Source organism: Elgaria multicarinata, chromosome 9, assembly GCF_023053635.1.
Source record: "Elgaria multicarinata webbii isolate HBS135686 ecotype San Diego chromosome 9, rElgMul1.1.pri, whole genome shotgun sequence".
NCBI classification, from domain to species: domain Eukaryota; kingdom Metazoa; phylum Chordata; class Lepidosauria; order Squamata; family Anguidae; genus Elgaria; species Elgaria multicarinata.
In genome coordinates, this window is record NC_086179.1 from 37,808,138 (window position 1) to 37,823,038 (window position 14,901).

The 14,901-nt window shown below is 44.7% G+C and overlaps 1 protein-coding gene across 2 annotated transcripts in view; it reads left to right on the forward strand.

The window, feature by feature from the left end:
- The window catches only part of SREBF2 (sterol regulatory element binding transcription factor 2), a 39,601-nt gene extending 26,123 nt beyond the window's left edge, over positions 1-13,478 (forward strand). For both annotated transcript variants that reach the window (XM_063133610.1, XM_063133612.1), the window contains 6 exons: positions 587-696; positions 2,859-2,991; positions 4,067-4,235; positions 5,370-5,555; positions 7,123-7,234; positions 9,938-13,478. In XM_063133610.1, coding sequence (XP_062989680.1) covers positions 587-696; positions 2,859-2,991; positions 4,067-4,235; positions 5,370-5,555; positions 7,123-7,234; positions 9,938-10,158 — 931 coding nt within the window. In that variant the 3' untranslated portion in view covers positions 10,159-13,478. The remainder of the gene's footprint in view (positions 1-586; positions 697-2,858; positions 2,992-4,066; positions 4,236-5,369; positions 5,556-7,122; positions 7,235-9,937) is intronic.
- The last annotated feature ends 1,423 nt before the right edge of the window (positions 13,479-14,901 follow it).

Here is a 14,901-nt window from a genome sequence, read left to right on the forward strand (position 1 = left end):
GCCCATTCCTGTAGCCCAGTATGGAAGGAAGGATTGCAATACCAATGTCCACTTTTCATTTAGGAGCAGTGTGATTTGGGACAACTCTATGACAAGGCCACTCTTGACATGATCACCTCCACTGGCTGTACTACTTGGATTTGTGCCAAAGCACAATTTCTCTAAACAGTTGATAAGGGAATTGCAGATGACGGATTGGTGTAGGAACAGCGTGAAATATTAAGGCCCTCGGCTCATCATTGGGATTTTCATGGGCAACAAATGCCCGACAAGGTCCATTAGAAAATTATTTCTGTTTGGAGAAATTGTCACAGAAAAGTACTTAGCATGGTGCTGGATTGGTGAGAGTTCCATGGTAAAGCACAGTTCCCCCATCAGAACTTGAATGTTGTCAGTGTCATAGCTATTCTCAATGCAAAGACGGGGCTGGTAGCAAACTATCATGCTTGGCCAGTGAAGTCTGCATGCTTACTGAGTGTGATGAGTTATGCACTTAACAGTGATTCATTGTAGGAACGCTGCCTTAACTAGTAACTAGTTGCGTTGCCTTAACTAGTAAAAGGCTGACTTCTGCTTGTGCTTGCAGTGAATTCTCAAATGCTTTGGAATACCTGAAGTTACTCAATTCTTTTGTGGACTCTTTGGGAAGTGGAACACCATCTTTCACTGGCGATTCTGTGTTGAGGTCTGCCCTGGGTAAGTGTGAAGAATGCTCAGGCCTGCTCAGTGTTTCCCCGTATTTCTCTTCCTTGCTCCCTCTCCCACCTCCTTTCCTCCTGAAGATCAGCAAACATTCATTGCTGAGTTTGTGTTGCTTCTTGTGTTGAACCTTTTAACCATTTACCTGAAAAAGGGCTCCCAGAGTGAGTTACAAAGATTAATAATAACGCAGCCCCTGTCCTTAGGCTTGAAAGCTAAAAAAAAATGAAAGAAAGGGGAAGGAGGAGGGGGAAAAGAAAACTCAGACACAAACGTCTTATACTGACTAGCAAGGAGAGGAGGAGCCAAATGTTGTTGGTCTCTCAGCAGAGTCGATGGAGTGACCCAGCTTCCCTTCACTCCCTTGCCTTGACTTGATGGAATGGCTGCTGTCAGGTGATAATCGATGGAAGGAGTAGCTTGATGGAGTTGTCATCTTTGCAGAGCTGATGGGGGCCCTGCTCTCCCTCACCTCCATTAGCAAATGATGACCCCTCTGTCTCCCCGCTGTCTCTCTCTGCACCCCTCTCCCCCCTTCTTCGTTCCATATGTATCTAAACAAAGTTCAGCTTGTGCCATTAAGAAATGCAATCCAAAACAGGCACTATTTTTTCAAACGACATTGATCAAAAGTGTACCTTAAGTCAAAGCCATTTCTCTGAAATGTAAAATTTCATCCTTTTCTAATGCTCAGTATTGATTGTAAAACACATTTTGCTCATGGTTTTGCTTCTTAACAGCAAGTAGTAAAGCTTCAGTAGGTGAATGGAATGTGTTGCTGCTGTAGTGCTCAAAGGATGTTAAGTGATGTTCAGATAATAGTATTTCCCACCTTTAAAGACACCTGATGATAGAAAGAGATTTAAAAATGGAATTTGTAGACTGTCCAGTGACAAGTCCCTCTTCAGTACATCTGAGAGAAAGAGAATATTTCTGCCTTTCAGGACACGGAGAGTCTGGTGACATTCCAGTGTGTCATCATATTAGTCCTCCTACCTTATGCATGTTTACATCTCAGCAGCAGCTGAGTGGAGACCTCTAGGGGAGTGTTTAGTGATTCAGTAGATCTTATTTTCTCCTCAGAGACAACATGCTAATGGGTATTGTCTTCTCAGCTGAGATCTCAGAGCAGATGCTCTAATCACTTGTCACCTAAAGGTTTTGTAGAACATGTTGCAGGAGCTGTTAACTCAGTCAAGAACTTGATGTGTCTTGCAAATTCTGGTTGGCAACTCCATTCCCAAGGCTGAGCATTTAAATGAGATAAACAAATGAGATCTATATCCTAGCAGTGATGAAGTACTGAGAAGCCCACCGCTGTTGGTTGCTATTGTCTGTCCCTTCTGCTGAATCAGTAGAGTGAAGAGGGGGTTTCTGGCAAGATGCTTGCTTTCACTCTTTCTCACCAGTTGGCTGAAAAGCCAGCCAGTGTGACAAAAGCGGCAGGAGGTTATAGCAGCCCACTCTGCAGGAAGGAATTTGCTAACGGACCTTGCCCTCAAGAAAGATGCGAGTAGAGTCAGATGGTGCTTCTACAGGAGGCTTTTATTGTGCCATCACCTGCCTTGATCACAGACTTGTAGAGCAGGTCCAGACCATGACATCTTCTGTTGTTACACTTCCATGTTTCCCTCTGCATCTTCTGTTTATTTCCTTAGTATGTCATATTTGTTAGGAAGAAAAAGATGGAATAGCTGTACAGTGCCTTCCAATTTGTAGTGCTAGGAGCCCTGTGTCTGGAATTATCCACAGTTCCTTTGTCCCCAACCCAGCGCACCTTGCCAGCACATCTCAAATGTACTTTCTAAGCAGTCCCTTTGAACGCTGTTGTGCACACACTCGGTCTCTTCATCCCAATCACCAGATCTACGTTTGCTTGACATCACAATCTGGACATGTTGTGAAGCTTTGGGCAGCTTTACTTCAGCAAAGGCTGCATCAAGAAGTATTCCTCTAGGGCAGGGGTGGGGAACCTCAGACCTGGCAGCCAAATCCGGCCCTTTTAGAGGGTCTCATCTTACTGTCTTGTGACTGAGAGGTTTATGACATAGAAATATGTGTAACTGAGACCCAGTATTGTGTTTCAAGAGGGGAGTTTCATGTGGTGGAGTGCCGGTGTGTGTTTATGTTTAGTTTTCCCTTTTCTACCATTTCCTTAGGTCCCGATGTGGTCTGCAGGTGGTGGTCATCAGCCATCACGATGACAATCAGCTGGCTCAAGGGTGACAATGCAGCTATGAGATCCCAGTTTACCAATGTGGAGCGAATTCCTAAATGCTTGGAGATGATGGAGTGTGTGGCCTTTTTACGTTATTCTCACAGCTCTGCCTTTCCGGATCTGAATGATAAAAGATGCAAGAAATAGCAGAAAGTTTCTTGAGCCTGGCATGCATTCACACTGTCATAAACATGTGGTAGAGCTGCATCTGGTGCCATGGAGCGAAATGGCATCTTGTTCCTTCATTTCTGTTCAAAACTGAGCTGGAACTTTTCAGCTATGCATGGTCCAAATGTACCTGTTAACAGCCTTCGAGTGGTGGATGCAAAAGCCTATTGTCTGCCCTGCTCCTTATGTTAGCTCTTTGTGGTTTTATTTATTTATTTATTTATTATATTATATTTTTATATAGTGTTATTGTGATAGTGTTAGGAACAGCAGTAGCATCCATCAGTGTAGTAACTGCTCATTAATTCATGGTATACAAGGCAGAACAGAAAGAGCCAAGTTGCTCTTCAATAGCCAGAATACCTGGAATTGCTTCCCACATCACATTTATAATGTGCGAACACAGTAAACCCGTTTTTAGCCATGTGGATTGGTTACAATTCCCCCACCATACATTTGCTGCCACATAAGTTGTGGAGTGGCTCTTGGCCTTACACATTTTGGAGTTGCAGTGCCCCCCTACCCCCGGTGAAGACCTTTCTCTTGCATTTCATAGGCTTCTACCAAATAGAACCCTCATTGCCAAGCTTAGATAACATGCTGGCATTTTTGGGATGGGGGCTGGAGAAGAAGTCACTGACTTGAGTTGTTCAAGAATATTTTAAGTATCAGTTTGTGAGAAGTTTTATACCTTAAAGCAACTAGAAGTCCTGATGGCTATGTACCCCCAGTATCTTTGAGGCAGTAAGCCTGTGTGCACCAGTTGCTGGGGAACATGGGTGGGACACGTCCTGCTTTGTTGGTCCCTAGCCAACAGCTTGTTGGCCATTGTAAGAACAGAGTGCTGGACTAGATGGACCCTTGGTCTGATCCAGCATGGCTCTTCTTACGTTCTTTAGTAGGGTTGGTCTACAGCCCCAGTGCTTTAAATGTACTAACCTTGTTCCTGGCTGTGTTCTTTCCCCCACCCCCTTCCCATAGGAATGCCCTTGTGAAATCTGTCTTCCATGTATGCAAAGCCATGCACGCCTCATTGTCGAGCAAGGCAGAGGGGCAACAGAGCTCCTTTGGCCATTGCGAAAGAGCTAGCACACATCTTTGGAACAGCCTCAACATGAGCAGTGGAGTCTCAAGCACAGTTCTCAACGAAGTAAGTCCAACTCCTCCACCCCTGCTTGAACCCTTCGCTGGTAGGCAGATGTCTATTCATCCTTCTGAATGGACCTAATATCTTCTTGGGGCTGAAGGAACAGAAGTTACACTTTTCTTTGTTCATGGTTGGAGAAAGAAGATTCCTTCTCCCCTTCCTTCCTGTGTGAGTGACGAGAGCTGCAGTGAGGAATGCATCTGTTTTCATGTGTAGGCTTTGCCAGGATACGAAAGATGAGCACTTGTCTGATCCTTTCCCCAACCCCTGTAATTATGCCTCCTAAGCAAATTGTTACCTGAGACGTCTCCAGGTCTAGTCCCCTGTGGCTGAGAACAATGCGAAATCCTGGCATCAGGGAGCCAGCTCTTTTGTCATATCTTTGTTTTTAATGCTATGTGCAGCTTGGGATTTCCAAGCTCTGGCACTGAGATAGTAAGTTCAAGGCCTTTGTTCATCACTCCTGGGTGGCAGCTGTAGTGCATTGTAGTTGCATTGCATGTTCTGGCAGTATTTGTGCAATGTTTCTGCAGTGCAGTACAGAGGCATGCCTTATGTCTGCACTACCGGTGGAATTTCCTGGGCTTGCCTGTATTGAACACTATGTTTTGGGATTCAGAGATTTAGGTGGTTTGGTAGTAATTTCTAAGAAACTTTGAATCCAGATTGAAAGTAACGAAGAGGCCATTGAATTCAACCTTCTGCTCAAAGGCCAGACTATTCTTTCACCAGCGTCTTACAGATGAATCTGAACAATCCAGATGACAGAGACCAAGTGGATAGGTTTAAAAGGCTCAGAGGCAAGCATACAACCCCAAAATGTGCCCATCATGGTTACTATGTACAATTCTGCTTATGTCCTGCATTTTGAATAAGTGAAATAACTCAATCAAAATGTGTTTCCTCGGCTTGTTCTGATAAATACATTCCTGCCACCAGAGGGCACACCAAGATCACAGAGCTGTACACCTGATATCTTTCAGAAATACGAGTTCTCTTTTTTTCTTAAAAGAATTTCTAAAAATGAATGTGTGGTTCTGCTAGTATTTTCAGGTAAGCCTGGGAAGCTTTTAGCTACCTCTGTGCTGCAGTACCCGGATATTTTTACTCTTGTCACTAAATGGGCTTCTCTTGCAGATGATCCAGCTTCTGGCTTGTGATCTATTGCTGTCACTCCGCACCACTCTGTGGCAGAAACAGACGAACTCCAGCCAGGCTCTGGGAGAAACCTACCATGCTTCTGCTTCGGAGCTGACTGGATTCCAGCGTGAACTTGGCAGCCTGCGAAAACTGGCCCATAGCTTCAGGCCTGCTTATCGAAAGGTAAGGTTGCTTGTACTGAGGGAGGTTTTGAGCAAGGAAATGGTGTCTTCCTGCATGCTGTGATAGGTCGAAGGACAAAATGTCTCAGGGTCTAGACTTTGGGGGCTCTGGGGGCTTGTTTCAACCCCTTGGGGGCCGCACCACCATTTTGGTCGTGGAAACTGATGCAAAACCATTAGAGGTTTGCCACCAAATTTTAGTGATGAACCATGACAGGGGCCTAAAAAGGCCAAATTTAGCTTTAAGGCGGTGCTTTAAAGCTAAATTTGGCCTTTTTAGGTTACTGTTGTGGCTTGCCACTGAAATTTTGTGGCAAATCACCGGTGGTTTTGGTGCCGCTACCAGAAATTCAGAAGTGACAGGGGCCGCACTTAAGGCCAGGGGGTGGGGTGGGTGGGAGGGTGGGTGAGGACTGCATGTTTTCCACTCCTGGGCTTGACCTGTACTTGTTTTGCGCAGACCTTTGAGCAGTGTGTTTGCAGCGGCAGATATGTCTGCTGTAAATGTCTTTACTGTTGTAGATTTTCAGTTGACTTATAGTAATTTGGTAGGTGAGTGCTGTTTCCATTGAGCTTGAAGGAATACTTGACATTTATATGGCACTTCTTGAATGTTCAAAGCATATCTCATATGTTATATCAGTAATATTTATAACACTCCTATAAATATATGTCAGTCGCATTTTCTGCATATTGCCAATGTGGTGGAGGGACGGGGGCTAAGAGAATAGAGGTTTGTGCCTAATGCCACATAGTGTTTTTTTTTTTTTTTTATGGTGGAAGTGAAATTTGAACTGGGAATTTTCTGGCTCACAGTCTTGATCAATGTTCTAAACTGGTTCTGGAGTAGAGCATAACAACTTCTGCTCTCCTGGTCAGAAAGAGTTACGTAGGATGCCCTCTTTTTAAAGGGCACCTTATTTGTACACTCTTGCTTAGCACAATGAGAATGCTGTGGTGCTGAAGGAGGGAATAGTAGCTAAGAGGATATGTTGTAACTGGTGCAAGCTTACATGACAGAGGTATGTGCCCAGTTCTACAGCAGCAGAAGGCAGTGTTGAAAACTTGGGGGGAAAGGAGGCTTAGGGGAGACATGATTACAAAATTATGCAGGGTGTAGAATGTGGTTAGAGAGACATTTTTCTCCCTCTCTCATAATACTAGAACCCGGGGCCATCCCATGAAGCTGATTGACTCAGATAAATAAAAGGAAATACTTCCTCACACAGCTCATAGTCAAACTATGGAATTGGCTACCACAAGATGTAGTGATGGCTACCAATTTGGATGGCTTTAAAATGGGGTTAGATGAATTCCTGGTGGAGAAGGCTGTCAGTGGCTACTAGTACTGATGGCAATGTGCTGCTACCTCCAGTACCGGAGGCAGTAAACCTATACACCAGTTGCTGGGGAATATGGGTGGGAGGGTGCTGTTGCACTTGTGTCCTGCTTCCGGGTTCCCGATGGACTGCTGGTTGGCCACTATGTGGACAGATCATTGGGCTAGATGGACCCTTGGCCTGATCCGGCCCAGCTCTTCTTACGTTCTGCTCTTTCCCGGCTTACAGGTGTTCCTGCATGAGGCCACTGTGCGCTTGATGGCAGGGGCCAGCCCCACCCGGACTCATCAACTGCTGGAGCACAGTCTCCGGCGTCGGACTCCCCAGAGTAACAAGCAAGGTAAGGAAGCCCCGTAGGTCCTTTCTGTTCCTGCCCTGCTATAGGGACTGTTTTCTCGTAGAGCTTGGGCTAAGTTACATTTTATTTCATTTTATTATTTCTGAGATTTATTTACCATGTGTAGTGCCGTGCCAAACCCCCAACTGCTCTTTCACAGCCTTTTCGTTCCCCTGTGAACGAGGCAGTCATTTTCCTGCCTCTCTTGCAGGCCGAGGTGTGTGTGTGTGTGTGTGTGTGCTCTTTATTTTGCAACTTTCGTGCTGTTCTCTGCTTTGCAGCTGGCTGTTTGTGTTTACTGAAAACCAAAGGAGGAAAGCATCCAAGTCAGGTGAAAAGAAAGGAGAAACAGGTTCTCAGGATGCAAAGGATTTATTGATGCAGAGCCCAACGCGTTTCAGCCTGTGTCTTTTCAAGGCCTTCTTCAGAGAGTTGTCAGAAGAAGTCTGCAGATTTTCCTCTAAAACTGGGCTGTGTCATCTGATACTCATTGGCAACTATGAGTATCAGATGACGCAGCCTAGCGTTAGAGGAAAATCTGCAGTCTTCTTCTGACACCCCCCTGAAGAAGGCCTTTGAAAAGACGCAGGCTGAAACGCGTTGGGCTCTGCATCAATAAATCCTTTGCATCCTGAGAACCTGTTTCTCCCTTCTTTTCACCGGTTTGTGCTTACTGGAAAGCCCCCTAGAGGAATTAACCATGACTTCCTCCCCTGGGGCTTTCCAGTGCTGTTGCTTGAAAACTCAGCGAGGCATTTTTTTTTTTTGCTGTTGTTAAAAGTCCTTTTAATAAGAAGAACAAGAATGACAACAATAAAAACTCCTCCTCACTCCACTTGCCAAATGCTGAGGCAAACAAATAGATCTTCAGCATGCGCCGAAATTGTAATAGTGTTGGCACGTGTCTTATATCTGGGGGAAGGCCATTCCTGCGCACAGGTGCTGCTGCAGTGGTACGAGCAGGGGGGGGTCTTGGAAGACGACGGCAGTGTTTGCCTACTCCCATACAGACCTGCTTAATCTCCTAGGTAGCCTGGTTCCACGCTGCTTAGGGCTTTATAAGTTAATCCCCAAACTTTAAACTTGGCCTGGTAGCTAATTGGCAGCCAGTGCAGATCTCTTAACAAAGGTGCCAAATGTTTGCGGCCAGGCATGCCAATTTATACATGCTGCTATTTTGAATAGCTGTCTCTCTTAAGTTTGATGCTGCAGCCGGAAGAGTTGCAGACAAGTAAGGGCCAAACTAGATGTGAGATTTGTTCCATCGTTTGGCCTTGCATGCAAGACTTAAAAAAATAGATCGCTGGCGCGGCAGGGGCAGCTGGATTGGGACCATGGTGTGGTGGTGGGTGGCTTTTAACCCTTTGCTTTGCTAGTCAGAATCCCTGGCCCCCTCCCCTCGGTGCCTGCTCTTTGTAATGCACTTGCTATCCCATTGCAAATAGCAGGCGTGGTGGGGTCCATTCCAATCAGGACTCCAGTGGGGTCCCATGCCACATCTCAATCCAGTTCGGTCCCCGTCTCAGCCCAGCAATTGGTTAACTTAAGATTTTTGCATGCAAGGCCAAACTATGTGGAGTTTGGCTCTAAGGCTCACAGTTCTGGAGACTTCTGAGAACTCTTCTGTTATCCGATGTGCGGTAGACATGGTTTTGCTTTAAAGAGGGCTTGCTAGCTTTCTCTGTCAACTTTGGCAAAGCTGCTGTAATCTTGGGAAGCAAAGAATTCTCATCCTGAAACCATTTTTTTTGCAGAGGTTTATGAACCTCTTGCTGCTTCTTTCTAGGGCATAGAATTTAATTAAAAATATGCAACCCTTCAAGCTGAAGACTTGTTTAAGTTATCTATCTGCAGCGTAAACCTCCAAAGTCTCTTTCAAGCTTGGGTTTTATCTAGACAATCAAAGATTGAATTGGGTTGAAAATGTGTTGGCTTGAAAAGGCCCTTTCCTTACCTATGCTGTGGTGATTTATTGTATGAATGGTACCTTGGTCAATATTTTGGATGGGTGAAATGCACGATGGTCTGGTCTGCAAAAATAAGAACTAAAATTGGGGATCAGGAACACATTTAATGGCTTGAATCTTAAGATCTGTGGATGAAAGGTAGACCATGAACGGAAATTTTCCTGCCTCTTCCTCCCCACTGTAGCTGCTTGTACCCCACCCCACAATTCTCTTCACAGGGTCAGGAGGCCCTCCAGAACAGCGCACCCTGATTCCCATTGCCATTCAGGCAGGGGGAGGAGGCCGTGATGATGGGAAAAATTCCTTTGTGATCCTCCTCCTACTTACAGATTGTATGGTTTAAAATGTTTAAAAAGAAATGACATATAAACATGTTCACTAACTGATATTTAAGGCTGCTAATTTGAGAAAAACAAAGGCTTTTAATGGAGAGTGTGGGCCTTGCCCACCTGTGGAAGTGTCATCTTTAGTACCAGGACAAGGCTGCTAAGTCTGGGATGCCGGCCAGGTCTCAGCTTGGGGCATCCCAGCCTCCAGGATAAATTACTGCTTAGAGTTTATTGAGAGTCATAAGTTGTTTCTTGCACTCAATTGTGCAGTGCTGCATTATAAAGCAATTGTTTGCTCTCTCCAGCCTAGTCTGTGTTTAATTGACTCCCACGACGCACTCATTGCCTGTGAATGTTCACTGATCCCACCTCCGTATGGCCTTTATTGCGATGTCTCTTTTCATACCTAGGTGAGCTGGACGTGCTTCCTGGGCAGAGAGAGAGAGCTACAGCGATTCTCTTAGCCTGCCGCCACCTGCCCCTCTCCTTCCTCTCGTCCCCAGGCCAGCGAGCTGTCCTGCTGGCGGAAGCAGCCCGGACGCTGGAGAAAGTTGGGGACAAGCGTTCGTGCAATGACTGTCAGCAGATGATTGTGAAGCTGAGTGGTGGCACAGCCATCGCTGCTTCCTAACCCTGGAGGGCTGCAGCCTCCTCACCCAGTTGAACTCGACTCTTGCCCCTTTTCTCCTCCCCCTCCTTTTTGGAATACTGTTCTAGGTTTGGACCGTGGAAGTGGCATTATGCTAGTCAGGGTAGGGACTTGGTGTAAACCAGCTTTTTCAGCTAGTGAGTTGCCTCCAGTTAAAAAGGATGCTCACGCAAAATCAAGAGAGTGATCCCCCCCCGACAAAATTTCTACCTTACCTTGGGAAAGAGAAAAGCTCCTTTGAGGAGGGTTTGAGTTCAAAAAGCTTCCTTCCTTCCCACTTTACAAAACAATCTATAACAAGAACATCCTTTGGGGAGGAGGAGGAGGAGGAGACCAAGGAGTGCGAAAACCTGCCCTGAACCCTTTCATTGTCATCTGCGGTGGCTCTTGATCTGTGGGTCGGGTGCCATACGCTTAGGGCAGATCCAGGAGCTGGCTGTGGTTAACCTCTTTGGCCCTCAGTAGGCTGCATTTTTTTTAAACTGATGCCTTTCTATAAGTTCTGCATTCTCTGAGACCTTTGGGAAGTTAGGCCAGCTCTCCTGGGGAAGTGCATCACTGTTTTTATGCCATTTGGGTTTTTTATAGCAATGTTTTATGGCTTTACAATTGTAGAGACAACAATGAGGTCTCTCTCTTCCCTTTTTTGTCTCCTGCCCCTCTCCTCTCACTGTCTCTCCCTCTTGTCAGTCTACAGCTATATTGCCATTAAGCTAGAAGTTGACTCCTCTTTCTATGCCCTCTCTGATCTCTAACAGAAAAGAGAGGGCAGAGGATGGCCTAGATGCTGAACTAGATGGGACTTTAAACATCTGGTTCAAAAATGTGCATGGGCAGATCAGGACGCTTTGTTTATTATTATTTTTTAAAAAGAAACAGGTATGGGCCCTCTAATCTGGATTGGGAATGTGTTTGTATAAGATTAATCCTTTCCCCCAGATGATTTTGTTGCTAAAAATCACACTCCCCCCCCCCCAAAAAAAGCTGGTATTTGCTCTGGTTTCATTTTTTTAAAAGAAATTGGGGCAAACAGTAGCTTGGGTTCAGCAGGGAAACAGCACAGTGGGGAATGGCTAACCCCCCTCCCCATGTGGTCCCAATGAGGGCCCCAAGAGCTGCTTTTTGTAAACAAAGAGAGATGGCCAGTCTCAGCACACTGTTGAATCATGTGGTTAATGCCATCATCCAGTTTGACACTAAAGAAAAAGCATACTGAAAATCCTTCTTCCTTGAATATTTGATTTCTATGGTAGTAGAAATGTAAGTATGTTTAGCATAGTGTTCAGCGTCCTAGGACATGCCTGCACCATCAACCTAAGTCGTCATGGCTATTTCCCTGTTCTTTACCAGGATTCTTTGGGGAAACTGAGACAGCTAAACAAGCCTTTTAAACAGTTTACATGTGTAGTATAGCTATAGCCTTTCGCCTTGGAGAAAGCAGAATAGTTGTAGCTGGATCTCCTTTTTGGCAGAACAGGTTCTAAGAAACTGCAGTTTTATATTTCACGGAGTTCTGAGTCTCACAGCCCACTTTTGCCTTTCCTTGTTGCCAATGGCACCTTCTCTATTCTTGCTATTCTCACTTCGCCTCTCCAAATCTTCGGAAATGAAAAGCTAACATAAACGAACACACCAAATACATGAATTTCGGGGCACTTGGGTTTTTGTTTTGTTTTTCTGGTGGTGGAGTGGGACACAACTGTACCTTGCATTGTTCCTTGAATCTGTTCTGTCCTCCATTGATCGTCCTTTATTATACAGCTGAACACTTTGTTGCAGAAATAAGACTCCCCATTAAAAGAGAAAACATGAATTTACCTCCGAAACTTCTCATTAACAGCTTTCTATTCAAATGAAGGTCTCTGTGTCTCATGAAACAAACTAGGGGGGATGGGTGGTTTCAAATCTTGCAGTAATTACATAATCACAGGGATGCTATCCAAAATCATACCAATAAAAGGTGTATGTCATATTAATGTCCAATTTATAAAATCCATCCATAGAATGAACCAGAAACTGATCCCATAATAAAGCTTTATTTAATTTCCATTTTGAATGCCTTCTCTTAGTCTTCCTCAATTTCTTGGAACTAATAAGAGGAGCAATTTCATATAAGCTCCAGTTTTCCACTGGTGTATTTGAGTGGGTGTGCTCAAAGGCTCAATTTGTGTATCCTGTCTCACTCTGACCCCATAAGTACACAGTGAAAGTTAGCCACCTGCGGGCTGCTTGTAAGTTGCTCTGTTAGCACTAGTTCATGAGTGGATCTGTCTCTTGAGTTTCTATATCTCACATCACACGATAATAAGGATCAGCTTGATTGCTTTTCCTGTAAACATACATAGCTAGCCACCATAGCAGAAACATGTGACTCAGATGCAGTTCCACACTGCTGATCCACATAGGCATGTTTAAATGGGCAGGCCGAAATTTGAGTACCATCCTGTTCTCTCAGGATGCTTCCCAATGACCGTTTCCCCAGTGACGATAGCAACTAAAAAGGAAGGGTAACAAACTACCTCGGTGAAAAGGTGTACTTATTAGCAGGAGAGGGTTTGAGGAGATGGTTTGCTGGATTGGTCCCACGATTGCTGTGCCGTCTTGCTGATCTGTTTGCAGTGGCAGCAAACAGCCCAGGATTAACACCCAGGGCCTGTGAATTGTGCATATTCCACTAGGCAAACTGATTAAGCAAGCCTGACTCCTGCAGTCCCTTCCATCTGAAAGCTTACATGACAAATAACTAACCCTGTGAGGTTAACTTACGATGTTTCCAGGTCAAAGTACCCCAGAATGCATGACCTATTGATGTTGCGGACACTGGGCATCTTACAATTCCATGGATTTGTAGCCGTGAAAACCATTTATCCTGTCAAGCCAGGAGTGAATGCTACAGCCTAGAATGGGCATTGTAGTCAAGAGTAAAAGCCTCATTGTACAGCAGTTAAGGTGGGACTTCTTGTTTCTTGAATTATACTTATGTAGATGAGAACTACATAAGGAAACCACCCTAATGTTCCACGTACTTCTGACATTTTTATACAACTCATTTATTTATGGGTCTTTTGTCTCCCAGTCTATCCCTATATTATTTTTGTGTATATAATGTAACTTTTGTTTTTTTTATATATGATGTGAAGTGTCTATTTATCCCAATAAAATTAGGCATAGGGATGCTTTGCTGTAAGAAGACGTAGCTGGTAATGATGTGAGGGGATGATAATTTCTAATATATGTCCCAGCAGTGACCATCTCCTGGGGATCATTGTGTGACTTAACTAATAAAGACAAATTGTACTCAAGGTCTCATAGTCTTATTAATGAACTTTGCTTTAAATGTGCTAAGTTTAGGGCAAAAGTGAATATCAATAGCTCTCCCACATAATAAGTGCCCTGTTGCCCTGTGGCATTTATTAACTATTTAGATTTTACTTTGGGATAATATTTCCTTTTGAATACAAGTTCCTTAATATGCCAGAATTTACCCAGTGTTTCCAGGGAATGCAGAAAAGAGATCAGAACAAATTAGACATATTGGTAGATCAGGCCTGTTGTCAGGGTGAGGCCCAGTCTCCCTAGCGTGGATTCCGAATTGGACTCGGAGTCATAGAATCATAGAATAGCAGAGTTGGAAGGGGCCTACAAGGCCATCGAGTCCAACCCCCTGCTCAATGCAGGAATCCACCCTAAAGAATACCTGACAGATGCTTGTCCAGCTGCCTTTTGAATGCCTTTAGTGTGGGAGAGCCCACAACCTCCCTAGGTAATTGATTCCATTGTCATACTGCTCTAACAGTCAGGAATTTTTTCCTGATGTCCAGCTGGAATCTGGCTTCCTTTAACTTGAGCCCGTTATTCCGTGTCCTGCACTCTGGGAGGATCGAGAAGAGATCCTGGCCCTCCTCTGTGTGACAACCTTTTAAGTATTTGAAGAGTGCTATCATGTCTCCCCTCAATCTTCTCTTCTCCAGGCTAAACATGCCCAGTTCTTTCAGTCTCTCTTCATAGGGCTTTGTTTCCAGACCCCTGATCATCCTGGTTGCCCTCCTCTGAACACGCTCCAGCCTGTCTGCATCCTTCTTGAATTGTGGAGCCCAGAACTGGACAATTCAAGAAGGATGCAGACAGGCTGGAGCGTGTTCAGAGGAGGGCAACCAGAATGAGGCCCAGGCTCAGAGACCATCCTCCCTCTACCCTGTCCCCAGAACTTAGTCTTTGTCAAGAGTATCAGAATAGACAGATCTCAGAGTCCACCACAGGGTCAAGTCGGGCAGATAGTTGATAGGCAACTGCCTTGCTTTGTTAGGCTTATTAAGCATAGAGATGAGCTCTTTGCATTCATGCTCCCTTCAGGTTTGAATAGGTGTCAATTTACTCAAAGCTTTTGTGGCTTTCACAGTGGATCTCTTTATTATCTCACAGCTTGGTGGGAGGGGCTTGGAGTCACAGACACTTGTTTTTCTAGCAGCTTTGAAGGTCTTAGAATAAAAAACCTACACTGATTTATATGCCATAGGTGTGAAAGAGTGTATACAATTAGATACCGTAGTGCCAAATAATAGGGTGATGGTACAAGCATATTTATCTTCTTGGTAATCCTGGTGTGTAAATAGTTCTGAAAGGTAAAAGGGTGGCACCTTAAAAATGCACAAACAAACCTAAATTGGAGACCAAGCATTTATGGGAAGCAACCCCCATTAAATGTATAACTTGAACTAAAAAAGC